The sequence below is a fragment of the Lepisosteus platostomus genome, unplaced genomic scaffold, assembly GCF_059453375.1.
Source record: "Lepisosteus platostomus isolate fLepPlt1 unplaced genomic scaffold, fLepPlt1.hap1 Scaffold_138_H1, whole genome shotgun sequence".
NCBI lineage: Eukaryota > Metazoa > Chordata > Actinopteri > Semionotiformes > Lepisosteidae > Lepisosteus > Lepisosteus platostomus.
In genome coordinates, this window is record NW_028291519.1 from 35,589 (window position 1) to 52,730 (window position 17,142).

At 40.0% G+C, this 17,142-nt stretch overlaps 1 protein-coding gene and 1 long non-coding RNA gene across 3 annotated transcripts in view; one reads left to right on the top strand and one right to left on the bottom strand.

The window, feature by feature from the left end:
• The window catches only part of LOC148636991 (uncharacterized), a 56,474-nt gene that overhangs the window by 13,280 nt on the left and 26,052 nt on the right, over nucleotides 1–17,142 (bottom strand). The window lies entirely within an intron of this gene.
• Nucleotides 6,515–17,142, top strand: part of LOC148636992 (polyunsaturated fatty acid lipoxygenase ALOX8-like) — a 39,315-nt gene continuing 28,687 nt past the window's right edge. For both annotated transcript variants that reach the window (XM_088623454.1, XM_088623455.1), the window contains exons 1-3: nucleotides 6,515–6,750; nucleotides 12,567–12,762; nucleotides 16,652–16,733. In XM_088623454.1, the coding sequence (XP_088479580.1) occupies nucleotides 6,598–6,750; nucleotides 12,567–12,762; nucleotides 16,652–16,733 (431 nt within the window). In that variant the 5' untranslated portion in view covers nucleotides 6,515–6,597. The remainder of the gene's footprint in view (nucleotides 6,751–12,566; nucleotides 12,763–16,651; nucleotides 16,734–17,142) is intronic.

Sequence of the window (17,142 nt, forward strand, 5' to 3'; positions counted from 1 at the left end):
TATATACTTAGTTGTAAAAAACTTTGCAGTGCTTTTTTGTTTTAGGACATTATGAGCAATTTCCCTTGATCTTTTTTTGTAATCAGATTCAGAATGGCTTTGTGTGGTTCTAGGGTTTGAGTCAAGGTTTCTAGACATCTACAGTAGACATCACCTTCCCTGTTTCTTGTGTAATATTTAAGCCCATCTTTACATCGGCCAACAACAGCTTTATCACACATGCGAGAGCAATTTTAGAAAGTTTCCTTGCCCTCTTCATATTACATCTTAGAGAACTGACAACATCTGGTTTGTCACCTGGTCTCCCATTTACGTTTCATGAAAGACTTAACTGTAATACTTTAATCTTAATCAGTATCTGCAAAAAGTCACATACTCTTAACATAACATCAAGTTCTACTTTCAATGTGTACTTAATGAAGATGTACGAAGTTTAAATAAACATACTAAAGCTTAATCATTCGAATTTGTATTAACAGGTTTTGAAAAAATGTGTTTTCAAATAAACATGAGAAAAAAAGGAAATTTAACTAATCACACAATCCCAGTTTGCTCTGGAGCATTGTTAGTCATTGGTATCAAAACAGCAAATTCCAGGAAAAGTTACAACATGCCCCACCAAGTACTTCACTGTAAACGTTTTGACCTAAAGGGGATGTTTAGGCAAACAAAAGTCTGATAAGAAAAAGCCTTTGTATTTGCACTTTTCTGTAGATGAACTGGCTCACAATTGTGTTGGTCTACAAAATGTTGCTTGCCCTAAACAAGTGTTTGTAACCTTTGACAAAAATATGATGTGTAAACTGCTGGCAGAATTGCTTAATGACCCACAACTGACCAGTGTGTCTGTTTAGACTCTAACCATAGGATGAGAACATGTACCACCTAGCTAAAATGAGGAAGTTGCTACAGATCTTTGGTTTTGTTTGCTACACTATGAAAAAGAACCTCATTACAAACAGATGTTGGAAAACTAGAGAAATATCAGAAAATGACCAAACAGATTAATCAATAGTTAAATAATTACAACCCCAAATTGTAAAAATCTTTGCCAAGAATATATGTGAGCCTTTGAAAAGAGTTATAATTCAGGCACACTAAACTATTTTTTATTAACAATGATAATGGCAATCAAAAATGATCAACACGCAGCCTAAAATGTACAACATACAAATAATACTATTTACAAATATGGCATATCTCCCAGAAAATCCCCAGACTACTACCAAGTATTCAAAACCACTATAATGCCTACAAATACCAAAAGAAGACAAAGCCAAAATGCACAGAATACAACCTACAGTTAATTCTCTCTCTATATAAATCTGGATGCTACAAAGTGACTGGGAAACCTATGTCCCTGTTCTAAACATGCAACCACTAATCAGGAGAGGCTACTCTTTACCCAGGGATTCTCTGTACAGAGCTTCCTAAAAACAACAGAATGTGTTTCTGGATGATATGGACAAGGATCACCTGGCAGATTATTCATTTTGTGATGTGTCCTCCTTTCTCTTCTCTCCTCTCTGTTTTTTCCCCTCTCTTCCCATGTCCTCCTCTCTCTGCATTCCCTCAGCTGTCAAAAGCTGCACTAGAGCTAAAAGAACAGCAACAGAATATTTACCACAAGCTCCATTTATAGCCAGCAGCCACATCACTCTGCAACTCACAACTGGCAACCCCCTGAAGCTCAGCAGGTGTGAGCCTGGTCAGTACCCGGATGGGAGACTCCTGGGAAAAACTAAGGTTTTTGCTGGAAGAGGTGTTAGTGGGTCCAGTAGGGGGCGCTCACCCTGTGGCCCATGTGGGTCCTAATGCTCCAGTATAGTGACGGGGACACTAAAACAGAGGTCCTGACTCTATGTGGTCATTAAAAATACCAGGGCATTTCTTGAAAACAGTAGGGGTGCAACTCTGATGTCTTAGCCAAATTACCAATCATGGCCTCCTAATAATCCCCATCTCTGAACTGTCTTCATTACTCTGCTCTCCTCCCCACTGATAGCTGATGTGTGGTGAGCGTTCTGGCGCTCTATGGCTGCCGTCGCATCACCCAGGTGGATGCTGCACATTGGTGGTGGTGAAGGGGATCCACATTACCTGCAAAGCACTTTGAGTGGAGTGTCCAGAAAAGCGCTATATAAATGTAAGGAATGTATTATTGTTATTTACCAATAAATAATTCAAAAACTTAAACAGGACGTTTCATTACTGTGAAACCACCAACTGGACCAATTACTTCAATAATGTCCATTAACAGTTTAGGGGGAATGATATCTGAGGGACAGGAGGACGATTTGAATAGAGCCACAGTGTGAAACAGCCCCTGCAGTAAGACAGGCTGGAAAGAGTTAATCACAGACAGGTTGCACAGATGTGGTGAACTTAGCACGTCATAGAGACTATTTTATCAACACGAAAGGATAATAAATTGTCACATCAAACTACAGAGGCAATAGAACGTGTACTGAGGGAAGGATTTACAAGACGAAGTGGCAAACAGAAATTTAGGATTACGTTGATTAGTAGAAATCTATTCAGGGAAATACTTCTTACAGATTGAACATCTTCATTGGGGTTTTTAAAAGATCCTTCAAGCGCATGTAGTGAACTGCTACCTGGCATTCCTTTTTAAATCACACTGCCTCTTGTATAGAGGAAATTGTTATATAGCCAAGGACATTTTTACCTGATTAAGAGTTAACTAATTCTACACAGTCAGAAGACTGCAAAAGCTCTGCAACAAATTCACAGAGAAAAACCCTTTTATAAGTTTAAGTGGGCAATAGCTAAACACAGAATTGAATTGTTATTTTAGAATGTGAAATCAAAGGCTTCAGGTGACAAAACATTCCCAATTTGAACAGTCAGAATGTGACTTACAGTATGGATCACTGCTAAGCCACCCCCACAACCATTTTCTCTGTTTAGTGGAAAAATTATAGTGTGAGAGACAAGCCTCAAAAGTGGACTATACTCATGTTGCTTCATCCAAGATTCAGTTAGAATTAAAAGTCAAGTGAATTTGAAGTAAAATCATGAACAAAACGTTTGTTGCAAAGAAACCAGTGAGTAAGTGAGACAGTGAGTTACAGTTAATAGCGTTACTCAGAATTTCACAAGTGTGGGTTTTCTTGTCCTTTCTAAGAACTGACACAACAGGAACTCTCTTTTGATCAAGGCAGAGGGTGTGGAAACTTGGTGAGACACTAGTCAAATATATTTACACTTTTTTTCAAAATCCATAGCATTTTTGAGCCCAACTGATTAGGGTGCAGACCACCTCAGCTTTTCCCAGTAACTATTAACAAATTACAGTATACATGTCCATTCAGCCAGGTTTGAAGATGGAGAAAACTGCTAAATTTCTCACATCCATGATTAAAGTCTGGAATAGGATAAAAAAAACAATACATTTCTTTCCCAACAGCTTCAGTCTGATGCAAAAATGCAGGAAATGCTGCTCCCTTGTTTCCCAATCCTGCAATATAGTGCCTTTGTGCTGCAACAAATAATAACTGTAGATACATTATGTATTGTGAGCATACTGTCCAATTGGACTTCAATATCTTTAACTTTGGCTCCAGGAAAACATTCCTCTGAACATTTTTCACCATAATGTCACGCATAATAGAGTTGCCAATGATTAAAATACCAGAGACTAGTCCAGACACAGCAGTCCAGCAGATGAGAGATTATCTGCAAAAATGGCAAACCTGTTTGGATGTTTTGCTTCCAGGGAGACTAGAGCAGTGCTGAGCTGAATCCACAGCAGTGTATCAGTCATTCAGTCATCACTGAGGGCTGTGTGTGGTACAGCACGGCAACAAACACTGACTTAGCGAGAGACACTTTTTAATAACGCAGTCAAGTTCTTCTGACTGTTTGATATCCTGCAAATTTTTTATCCTCTCCTCTAGCTCAGAGATTTTGTTGGGGAAGCTCCTTAATAAGAATGCATTTCTCACACAAAAACATATGTCTGAACTCACCCGCCTTGACCGAAAGAAACAAACCGCAGTAGACACACAGCATAGGATTCTACTCATCCAGACGAAATCCTTGCCTGCAGGAAATGAATGAATGAGGTTTCCCAGAGCAGGTCTGGAATCCGTTTCTTTCCCAGACTCCTGAAGAGGGTTAACTTTGCTTGTCCATCTTCATTACACAACGACCATTCAAGACTAGACAAGGCCAGATTTATTGTCCCCAGAGGGAAATTTTCAGTGGACACACAGAACTTCTATACATTTAAATATAATGCAGAAAAACAAACAACCAAACAAACATTGCATATCACTCTGTTGCACATGTATAACACATAACAACATATAACACTTATAACACATTACAAAACATATCGCACTCAAGTGGGCGGTAAGAGTCAAAATTGTGTTTATCCTTGCCATTTGCATTGACACCTTTAATGGATAGTGGGACACAGGAACGGTTGTATCTGTTTGACTTACATTTGGGAACCCTAAAACATTTGCCAGAAGGAAGAAGTTGGTCTTCTGAATTGAGGATGTGGGAAGGATCTGATAGATTTTTTTCCTGCCTGTTTGATTAGGGATTTTTCAAAGATTGTCTGCAGGGAGTGGTGCTGTTTCACTCCCATGACCTTCAGAGCTATTTGGATGAGACGGCTAATTTGCGATCTTAATTGAACTGGTAAATGACCAAACCACACTGTTATGCCATATCTGATAATGCTCTCGATTACAGTATGGTAAAAGAGTAGCATTATTATCTGTTGAACCCCAAACACTCTTAGTCTTCGCAAGAAATGTAAGCGCTGCTGAACTTTGGAGCAAACCCTCCCAACATGAGTAGTCCAGCACAGATTGATGTCTATGTTTACTCCTTAGTACTTCCAGTATATGAATTGACCTGAATTATAAATTCGTTGTGGAGTACTACCGTGAGTGATCACCAACTGCTCTGGGATCAAAAACTATTTCTTTTGTTTTATTAATCATCAAAATTAGGCTATTGTTGTCACGCCATTGCACAAACCTTTGGATTTCTGACATGTATACAGATGAGCTGCTACCTCTTTGCATTAAGCACAGCTGTATCATCGGAGAATTTGAAAATGAAGTTGCTTTGACAACTGCTTGTACAATCAAAGTGTGAACAGAACTGGTGAGCTCACACAGCTCCGAGGGGCACCTGTGCTAATGGAAAGAGTTTTATTGACCCTGACATACTGTGTTCTGTTTGTTAAAAATGAGTGATACAATCTTATGATGTTATGGTTAACAGACATTTGCTTCAACTTGCTTATCGATATATGGGGATGGAAATTTTGTAATGTATTACCGTAACATGTGAAGAATAAATCTCTAGTACCCTTTAGCTTGAAGAAACACACCAAGTCTCAAGTCCAGTATTGCATTCTGAGAACAAAATGGCAGCTGGATGGTTATTGTGCTTTATATAGGTGCTCTTTTTCATCTTCTCTATACAGTATTGACACACATTAGTTACTTACAGCATACTAAGTCAGCTGCCCAAAGAGATTCTGAAAATAGCAGCTTGCTTTCAGGGTCACGTTTGCAAAGCCCCATTTAGCAAGGTATAGACTGAATTTTCAAACTGCCAAAAGGGTCCAGAGAAGAAACTGTTCAATTTGAACAACATGCTCAACATGGCAGCCCAGCCAAGTGTCCCAGCATCTTGTCCTGAATATGCCCACATTTTTACATGAGCTAGCATTCAGCTTTAAGATCTGTGCTTTCAGAGTTCCCCAACCTATCAGTCTAATTTTTGTTCAGACACAACTTCCTATCGACTACAATCCTGTAAAATTACTGTTTGGAAGTCTAGCAATGAGCCCACTGAAGCTCAGCAGGTGTGAGCCTGGTCAGTACCTGGATAAGAGACCTCCTGGGAAAGCTTAGGTTTGCGCTGGAAGAGGTGTTAGTGGGGCCAGTAGGGGGCGCTCACCCTGCGGTCTGTGTGGGTCCTAATGCCCCAGTATAGTGATGGGGACACTATACTGTAAAAAACTGAAGTCCTGACTCTCTGTGGTCAATAAAATTCCCAGGGCGTTTCTCGAAAAGAGCAGGGGTGTAAACTGGTGTCATCACTATGTTCTCCTCCCTGCTGATAGCTGGTGTGTGGGGAGTGTACTGGTGCACCACGGCGTCTGTCACATCATCCAGGTGGGGCTGCACATTGGTGGTGGTGGAGGGGAGTGGTGGAGCGCTTTGAGTGGAGTATCCAGAAAAGCGCTATATAAGTGTAAGAAATTAATATTAGTAATTATTATTATTATTTTATCTACCCTTACGCACTGAAGTAGCAGTTGGTTTCAGAGACAAAAGGTTGTTATTCAGCTGGAAGTGAATAAATGAGTGAAATGTACTGTAAATCCCTGCCAATACACAGAAGAGTGTGACACAAACGCTGCTTAATATTTTGTGTTTGACAGTTGTGTGGAGGGCGGGGAGGAAGTGGGAGGATTCAGATGAAGCTGTACTTAAATTCCATCTTGTACTGAAGAGTTACAGCACACACTTGAGACTTGACAGTTCTTGTTCTGCTGAGACAAGTAGCCCATACTCTCTATACGCTGGAAAACTAATAATAACTATGACCACACTTACTTGTAAAGTGTCTGTGACCACAGGTGACATAGCTTCTGCTGGAACCAAAGACAATGTTTATATCACCCTGATAGGCATCAATGACACAAGTGACACCTTTACACTGGACAACGGGGGTCAAGATCGTGTGAGAGGATCAGTGAGTATCTCTTTAATGATTTGTATGCTAGTTATAAGTGAAAACGCCTTGCTTTGCAGGTTAGGCTGTCACTTAACATTGCCAGCTATTACAAAAATTGTAAAATTGTCAGAAAATCTGCTAAAGTTAAAGTCGCCTGAAACATCCTGAAATAAATTATTAGTTGTATTAATTATTATTTAAAATATTGTTCACAATATAAATATTTCTTTCCTTTTAAAGTTATACAGCATTTAAGTAATTAAGGGAAGGTCCTAATTCACTTTCTTGTGAGTTTTACTGATGTCATAACTAGATATGAATTCTGTGTTCTGTGATGTTTGTGTTTAGCTGTGAAATTATATTAAAAAGAGATCTGAAATGCTACGGGGAAGTGTGGAGTTTGGTCTTCGTAGCAGACACTATGGTAATAAGGTGAACAGTAGTTTTGTCACACATTCTGAATAGTTGCATCTGTAGTTTAGTAAGAGCTGTATCTGTAGGGAGACTTTATTAGACAAAACTTACATGAACTGCAGATGCAGCCATTCAGAATGTGCATCAAGAATAGTGTTCACCATACAGTACGTTAGGTGCACTGTGCAGCAGTACGATTTGCCTGGCAGAATTTCGATTAGTTACACTGGTGGCTCCCGTTTTATAACGAGAGTGAGGCGAACCTGAAGCTCAAGTGAAGCATAATGCACACACTGAAGAAGAGCATTCCACACACGCCCCCTTATTTCTCACCGTAATTTGTCATACTTTGAGAACGTCTTAAAGAGCTTTAATGTTTCTATAATCCCCGAGCCACAATCTTGTGCTACTTTCACTTAGCTGCATGGGAATGATCTGCAACAGTGGTTCTCAGCCTTGAAACACAATGTCCCTCTTCAGTTAACACAACACCAAAGCTCCCCCTCAGTATATATATTACATTATTTTATGTAAACATTCTTTAAATTATTTTACTGCAGTTGTTATTTGTGAATTTACATGAAAGAAACACATTGAAAGAAAAAAAAATGAAATAATGAAAGAAAATAATAATGAAAAAGTAAAGGTAGTCGGATTCCAATTCCCTTTTAAACTTCAGTTTATGTAATTTAAAAGGTCACCTCCAACATTATTAGCCAGCAGCCATATCACTCTGCAACTCACAACTGGCAGCCCACTGAAGCTCAGCAGGTGTGAGCCTGGTCAGTACCTGGAGAGGAGACCTCCTGGGAAAAACTAAGGTTGCTGCTGGAAGAGGTGTTAGTGGGGCCAGCAAGGGGCGCTCACCCTGCAGTCCATGTGGGTCCTAATGCTCCAGCATAGTGACAGGGACACTATACTGTAAGTAGGCACCGTCCTTTGGATGACGGTAAAACCCGAGGTCCTGACTCTCTGTGGTCATTAAAAATCCCAGGGCGTTTCTCGTAAAGAGTAGGGGTGTAACCCCGGCGTCCTAGCCAAATTTCCCATTGGCCCTTACCAATCATGGCCTCCTAATAATCCCCATCTTTGAATAGGCTTCATTACTCTGCTCTCCTCCCCACTGATAGCTGATGTGTGGTGAGTGTTCTGGCGCACTATGGCTGCCGTCGCATCATACAGGTGGGGCTGCACATTGGTGGTGGAGGAGGGGATCCCCATTACCTGTAAAGCGCTTTGAGTGGAGTGTCTAGAAAAGCGCTATATAAGTGTAAGCAATTATTAATCATCAACGTGTTCTCTTGTGCTGCACATTTGCCATAAGTTTTGAAATTCTCAACACTGTAGAAAAAAAGAGGGCAACGTGAGTCACTTTTGACATCAAGTGTGTTTTGGTGCTTATTTTTGATTCTCAAAAGTGCAGAAAATCCAACCTCACACAAATAGGCAAGTGAAAATGGAATGAGGATGCTCAGAGTTTGCTCAGCTAATTTTGGGTAGACAGAAAATGATTTCAACCAAAACGTAGCGATATCTCCAAAGTTATCGTCATTATTACAATGCAACACTGAAAGAATGTGTATCTTGGCTCAATTTGTAGCCACTAGAGTGGATATTATTTGTTGTGACTGTGAGATTCAGTGCCTTTAGAAACTCTGCTAACAGATTATGTGGCAAACAGCCCTGTTTCCTCAAATCCCCCCAAAAATGACAACCAAAGTAAATGCATTCTTCTTGAAAGGTTTAATTTTTTTTTCATAAAATAACTGTGATCGGATCAAGCTGAAGACTGTATTTACTTTGGCTGCCTTTTCCTTGGATTTGGGCCCTACGCAAAACCAGGAGGAGACATTGTTGGACTACAGGAAAGCTAAATCTCATGTCAATATAGCACTCAGCCATGCAAAAGGCAAAAGCCAAATACACGAAAGGGCGAGAATTGCAGTTGTCTAATATCCACCCTGTAGAGGGGCCTTTAAGGTATTACAAACTATAAATATAAGCCCTCCCCCAACCCCTGCAAAAAATGACCCATCCCTTCAGTTTTATTGCAGGTTTGATAAGCAGATTTCATAAGGTTCCATAACAATGGCTCATCATGCAACCTGTTATTTCCTTAAATCAGTAACACCTCACCTCCCCCCTCACCCCATACCCATCATCCCTGCAGCCACCTAAAATCTCTGAATCTCCAAATTGTGTCTCTCCCCTTATTATCAAAGAACAGGAGGTCCTTCAGCTCTTTGCAAACCAAAACTGCAAGAAGGCTGCTGGTCCATATCTCGTTTCTCCAAACGCCTTGAAGCACTGGGCTGCTCAGCTCTACCCAGTGCTCACAGACTTACTGAACCAGTCCTTGGACCAGTGCAGGTCCTTGCCTGCTTCAACTCCTCTACTATCATCCCCGTTCCAAAGTTTTATCGGCCATATACCAGTTGCACTTACTTTGAGCCTGAACCTCCAAACTATCACAGATTCAAATCTGAACACCCTTACAATTTGCATACAGAGTCAGTCGGTCAGTGGGGAATGCAGTTTAAAATTGCCTCCACTAAACCCTGTAACATCTGGAATCTCCAGGATCATATAAGAGACTCTCTGTCGTTGATTTTAGTTCTCCATTTATCACCAACATCCCAGAACTCCTCTGCAATGAACTGACTCATTTAAATGTTCTCCGCCACATCTGTCAGTGGATCATCAACTTCCTAACAAACACAAGGCAACATGTGTGAATGGGTTTCTATTTGTCAGACTACTTATCTGTGAACACCAGTGCACCTCAAGGCTGTATTCTCTCTCCATGACTCTACTCCCTGTATCCCTGTGACCACCTCCAGCATCTCCCCTGTCACACTACTCTCTACTACACTCAGGGTTGCAGATGACACTGCCTTGGTGGGTCTTATCAGCAATGGAGATCAGATCAGATACAGAAGGGCAGCAGGAGTCTGGCAGCATGATAGCCTTCAGCTCAAAACAGTGGAAATGTTCACTGGCTTTCAGAAAAACCCTCCAAAACCCATCCCCCTAGAAACTGACAATTTGCACAGTAAGTATGGTGGAGTCCTTCAAGTTCTGAGGAATTGTCATCTCTAACACTCTCCAAAGAGATACAAACATAATCAGCATAACAAAGAAGTGCATCAGAGATGATTGAGAGCAGTGCAAGCTTTTGTGTAAATTGTACATTCATTATTAACTTGTTTTCTATATATGTTTTTGCATCAGACAGCAGACCAAATTCCTTGTACGTGTAATGTACTTCACAAATAAAGTGATTTTTTGCACATGTAATATCTGTTGTACACAAAACATCAAATATAGCGCCCTGGGGCTGTTTCGCAAGTGAGATTATTCAGTTAGATGTACAGTATAAAAAAGAGTTAATTGTATAGTCTGTTGTGAATGCAATGTGTTTTGTTTTTGTTACATACACATCTAAGTGATAGGAGGAAACCAAATAAACATAAAAAGACAGTTTGTTCTTTCATTTCGTGAAGTAATTCATACATAAGGTAAAGAATATGAGTCAGGGGAATGATGTGTTCCTGGAAGCATGAGACATTTAAGTCAGTATTTTAGCTCACTGAGGTACCTTGTTTCCCACAGATTTAAAATCCTTTAATACTTTAAAAGTGCTGTCTCTCTCTCACTCCCTTGCCTATTCTCTCTGTCTCAAATACTTTTAGTTAAGTGTAGTTATGCTTTGAAAAAAAACATAAAAAAAGATTACTGTTGATAGCCAGAGGTGGGATTTGAACCCGAGCTCCTGGAAGAAAGAAGGAATAATTTTCAGCTCAAAAACCAAGTTGGTGGAAAAAGACTGTGCCCTGCTCTTTTAGCTATTACAAATGACTAAAAATAAGCTTTGGTGTTAAATTAAATGAAATTTTGGAATATTTAATTAAATTATTCCAACCAATAACTCAGTTAATCAATTATTTTTATTCAAATGCTATTTCCATTTATTTACCATTTAGACAGAACTTCATTTGTTATAAATATTAATAAATGTTTAACCTACTGTGGTATATAAAAATGAAGGTGAAGAACACAAGTTAATTATTATATTTATTTTTATAAATAGAGTCTTTATTATTCTGTCAAGAATTCTACCACTGAACCAGCAATACATCGTTCTGGTAGTCTGGGTATCTGATATTGGTATTTGCGTGGCTGTGCACTGCAGCTGTTTTGGCATGTAGCTGTGGTACTTTGAGGATTCACTGCACCAACTGGCAGTTTTAGAGAGGAGTGCAGTCCTGCACAAGATTATTTGAAAATATTAAATATAAAAAATGCCTTGACACACATCAGTGTGTATGATTGTGAGAGAAGGTGATCTTTGTCATGCTACAGCTCTTGTGGTAAACTGCCTGACACTGCGCATTTTAAATGGCTACTGTTCTATGGATGTTAATAGGCCTGGACAATGGGTACACCATATCAAAAGCCCAGGTCCAGACATCCTACAAACTGAATTTGTGCACAGCACTGTAGTGTGGCAGGGGGTCTTGATAAACTTTTTTAAAAAGAAAAAATAACTATTTCTCCTTTAGATGTTTGTCTTCACCAGACTCTGAAACCTATATCCTAAGTTTTAAGTATAGTACACCTCTCCCCTATATTAAACATTATATACTATAATTACTGTGAAATAATGTAATATTATGTTGTAATATCACTATAATATTTTTCTCCATGGGGCTATAAGACTTCTGTAGTACCCAGATGTAAAGTACTAGCAAAGCCCCTCAGGAAAACAGACAAATAAACACTGGTTAAGCAGAGCATTCCTCTGTACAGCTATAGTTTTTGTTTCTTTCTGTCTGAGTGAAAGAACAACACAGCTTTGAAAGTGTTCAACCCAATCTATAAAAAGATGCCAGAAACTATATGAAGCATAACATACTTGATACAGGATGTAGCATTGCTTCAGGAATAGAAAAATATCCTTCAGTGCAAAATAAGAAAGTAAAACAGAATACAAGAGATTATGCCAACATCTGAATTCAACAAAAGAGGTGTGCAACATGCTCCATTCTCCCACAACCCTTTGTGTAAAGAATTGCCTCTTGTTATCAGTATTAAATGCTTTTCCAAGTAGTTTTTCATCTGTTTCCTCTGGTTTGTGTATCGCTGTTGACTCTGTGAGAGGTAGCAGGTCTGACATAGGCAAGGATTTGGAATACTTTGGTTAAGCAACGGAATCTAAAATGGACTTTCCTGCAACACTCTGGGAGAATCCATTGGAAAGGATGCTACCATGATGTGAAAACTAGAAAACTACATTAAGGAGTCAGATCCATTATCCACTATACATGTATCATTTTGGCAAAAGACTCCACATAGAAACAGAAGTACAAATTAAAAAAAAACATCTAGTTATGATTCTGTACATGTGTGTTTCTTTACAGACTGACGTGTACTATTTAACTTGCAAAAAACACCTGGGAGAGATTGTGCTCATCAGGCTGGAAAAGTCCCCCATTCTCGCTGGAGATGTCTGGTTCTGTTTGATGGTGACAGTGGAGTTTGAGGAGAAAACCTACAACTTCCCCTGTTACAGATGGCTGAAGGGGAAAGAGTGCCTTGAGCTGAGAGAGGGCAAAGGTATTCATTCCTTATTATAAATAAAATACATTTCTGGGTTTTAAGAATACAGGTATTCAAATGTTTTCTATTGTTTAATGTTTTAATGTAAACTTAACTGAAAATAATGTTTTCACCAGTTTATTTTACTGTTTAGACTGTGATTGCGACACTGAGCACATACAAGTAGCAGGAACTGGAAGTTGCTTTTGGGGTTATTCTGAGGGCTGCTAAATATCTCATCATCACATGACATCAGTGCAGTCACCTCATAGCTTGATGTTGCAAAATCTCAGAACCTAAGCATATCGGGCTCTGGTTAGACATCTAAGATGTACTGTATATGGTGTTTGTGGACCAGTAGGTGGCACTTTACCTACTGGTCCACAACAAATTTGTAAAATATGTCTGTACAACAAATGTTTAAAATCAATGCCCCAGAATCAAGAACATGGGTACAGTTTTGCTGGAGATGTCATCTTTCAGATGCGTTGAGGCACACATTCCAGACTACTTGGTCATCAAAAATCAAATATCACCGTTTACAAAAGTAGAGGAGAACCTTTCAGAACTTTACAGAAGTTCTGATGTCATGATTCATTTCCACTCTGGGTTTGCACAATCTGGCCTCTCTAAAAATCCCCCTTACTTCACTTGGTGGGACAATATCTCTTCTACATCACAGCTGCTCTGCAGAATGGTTGCTGGGTGGTCCACTACATTTCTGTGTTGGATGGTGTGGGTCTCCTCTATTATGTATCTTTAATAATAATAATAATAATAATAAACTTTATTTTATATAGCGCCTTTAAAGGTGGCTTCTCAAAGCGCTTTACAGGATGACAATAACAATAGATAAGAAGACTACAACAATAAATAAGAAAATTTCACAAGACAGGACACAATTATAATTACAACAATACAACAATAACAATAGAGGAGACCGTGGAAGATGGTATTAAGAAGAGCAGAGGGGTGAAGAATGGAACCAGTTAAGTAAAGGCTTTTCTGAAAAGGAGGGTTTTGAGTCTGGATTTGAAGGAGTTTAGAGAAGGTGACTCTCTAATATCCTTGGGCAAGGAGTTCCAGAGCTTGGGGGCATAGCAGGAGAAGGCCCTGTCGCCCATACAATGTAGACGGGCTTGGGGGACAGTAAGGAGGGCAGAATTTGAAGAGCGGAGGTTGCGAGGTGGGGAGTAGGGCGATAAAAGTTCAGACAGGTATTGAGGTGCCAAGCCATGTAAAGCCTTGTAGGTGAGCATGAGGATTTTAAAGTCTACGCGGAATTTGACCGGAAGCCAGTGCAAGGACTCCAGGATAGGAGTAATGTGAACACTTGCACTAGATCTGGTCAGGATTCTGGCTGCTGAATTTTGGACATACTGCAGCTTGTTCAGAGTAGATTTAGATACCCCAGGGAGCAGAGCATTGCAGTAGTCAATTCGAGAGAATACAAATATGTTGATCAGCTTTTCAGCCACAGTTAATGATAGCATAGGGCGTAGTCTTGCGATATTTCTAAGGTGAAAAAAAGATGTTTTGACAGTATGCTGTACATGTGGGTCGAATGTTAAGCCAGAATCGAATATAACCCCAAGGTTTTTCAATTTTGATTGGAGCTCAAGTACAGAGCCATCTACAGACAGGGTTACAGGACTGGCTTTACGAAGTTGATGGGGGGTACCAATAAGCATGACTTCAGTCTTGTCACAGTTAAGATGAAGGAAGTTTTGAGTCATCCAAATTTTTATGTCAGAGATGCAATTAGATAGAATAGAGACAGCCACATCAGTGTCGGGTTTGGTATGGATGTATATTTGAGTATCGTCAGCGTAAAAATGAAAGCTGAGGCCATGTGATCTTAAAAGCTGACCAAGTGGGAACATGTAAATGCTGAAGAGCAAGGGGCCCAGTATTGAGCCCTGAGGGACACCAGACTTGACAAGACCAATTTCAGACCTGTACCCATTGAGAGAGACAAAGTGACAGCGATCAGTGAGGTAAGACTTAAACCATTTGAGGGCAGTGTCAGAGACTCCAAACACAGTCTCGAGACGAGAAAGCAAGATGTTATGGTCGACAGTGTCAAAGGCAGCACTGAGATCAAGAAGGATGAGTATGGAAAGAGAACCAGAATCAGAAGCTATTAGGAGATCGTTGGTGACTTTGACTAGGGCGGTTTCTGTGCTGTGAAGTTGACGGAAGCCAGATTGGAGGGGTTCGAAAAGGTTGTTTGTCATGAGGTGGTTATGTAACTGAAGTGTGACAGCACGTTCTAGAATTTTAGAGAGAAAGGGTAAGTTGGAGATGGGGCGAAAGTTGTTAAGATTGTCGAGAGCCATGTTAGGCTTCTTTGGCACTGGGGTAATAGCAGCAGTTTTGAGGACCGTTGGTACAATGCCGGTGCTCAAGGATTCATGTATTATATTGAGGACAATGGGACAGAGAGAAGAGAAACAGGACTGGAATAAAGTGGTGGGAATGGGATCTAAAATAGATGTGGTGGGTTTCATGCGCGTAACTAGTTTGTTTAGGGATGCTGAGTCAAGAAGAGAGAAGCTGGAGAGACGGGAACCAGAGAAGTTGGATGAGGAGGGAGGAGGTGTGGAAATTATATCCGTAGTGGAGAGAATGTGATGCCGGATGTTGTCAATCTTAGAACTAAAGAAATCTAAGAATGTGTTGCAAAGTTGTGATGAGGCAGGTAATGTGGTGGAATTAATTGGAAATCATCCATTTTCTGTATAGCTTGTCCTGAACTAATGTGAAGCAAGAAAACTACTCCCCCTTTGACAACACCAAAGAAAGGTTCAAAAGAATGAACACATAAATACACAATAAAACCAATCACAACACACAGATCACTAACATAAATCTTAACAAAATGTCCTTATTTTTAAACAATGTACATGTCAATGCTTCTTCTTAAATGGTTGCTTCCGCACTTGCGATAATGCACGTGTGCGCCTTGACTGAGGCATGATATAGCCAGCCTGAATTCAGTTTTGGTCCTTCAGCAGGGAAACACAGAAGCCTGTCCACTCTCCCAAGCCCATCTGACAAATACAGAAAGAAAGACAGATACGTCCCACACACAAACAGATCAGTGTAATAAAGGAAATAATCTGAATCCATGTGCATGTGAGGATTTTGTTTGCTAACAGGTTTCAACAGGCACGGAGCAAATATGAAGGGAAATGCATATAATGTATGTAGCTTGTATGAGTGATGAAAACTAGCTTAACTGTGTTTGAACCCATAGTAAGCCAGCTAGTAAATGGAAAACTGTAGTGGATTCATTAGTGCTGCCTGAAATGTGAGCCCTCTACCACTGTAGGGACTAAATGATCCATAATTTATTCTAAACAATCCAGAACATCTTATTGATTTGTGAATACTTTAGAGCCACACACCTGCTGGGTTTCATTCCAGCTGAGCTCTCCGTTACACAATCTAACCCTTCATTGACTTAACAATAATTAATTGAATGTGATTAATGTGAACTGCTTGTTCCCATCTCTTAAAAGTTTCAACTTTAACCATTGTGTGTTGTAAGTGTAATAAAATCCCCAAATTGTGACTTGAAACAAAATATTTAATATTTTGATATTTCATAGTACCTTCTTAGATCAAATAAGGGTTCAATTCTAATGAAGGTGGGATGGAATGAAAACCAGGACTAGGATTGGGAATCACTGGTTTAAAGCAAAAATGGCATCACTTGTTGCATGTAGTTATTCACCAATAATATTACTCTTTGAATGTGAATAATGCCACAAAAAACAAAACATCTCAATCTAGCACTGTTGCAGTCTAAAATCAGTACTGGAACATGTTTAGCAATACTAAACTTTAACTTTAATACTAAGGGACGTCTACACATTAAAATGTCCTCTGCATTGTCTACCAGCTAAGAAACCCCAGGAAGATAAACTTCCCATCCTGCAGAAACACAGAGAGAGTGAGCTGGAGAACCGCAGGAGCAGTTATCGGTAGGTATGATAAAACACAGGTCTGTGTGGAGCGAACAACACAGGTACACACTCCCTACAAAGTATCCTGTGGTTGCTTATTCGGCATTAGAGAAAAATGCATTACAAATCACTGAATCAGGCCAATATGAATACATGTCATGTTATTTGCCAAACCGCTTTATATCATACAGTGCCGCAGGGAGCCTAGCTGGCAAGCAACGAGCGCAAGGCAGGGTACACCCTGGACAGGACGCCAGTCCATCGCAGGGCAAGTGCAAGCCAATCATACATGGGGACAGTTTGGAGGCCACGGTAAAGGCTGAGGGGGGAAATTTGGCCGGACACCGGAATAACTCCCTACTCTTATTGGGAAATGCCTGGTCATTCAATGACCACCGAGAGACAGGACCTCAGTTTAACGTCTCAT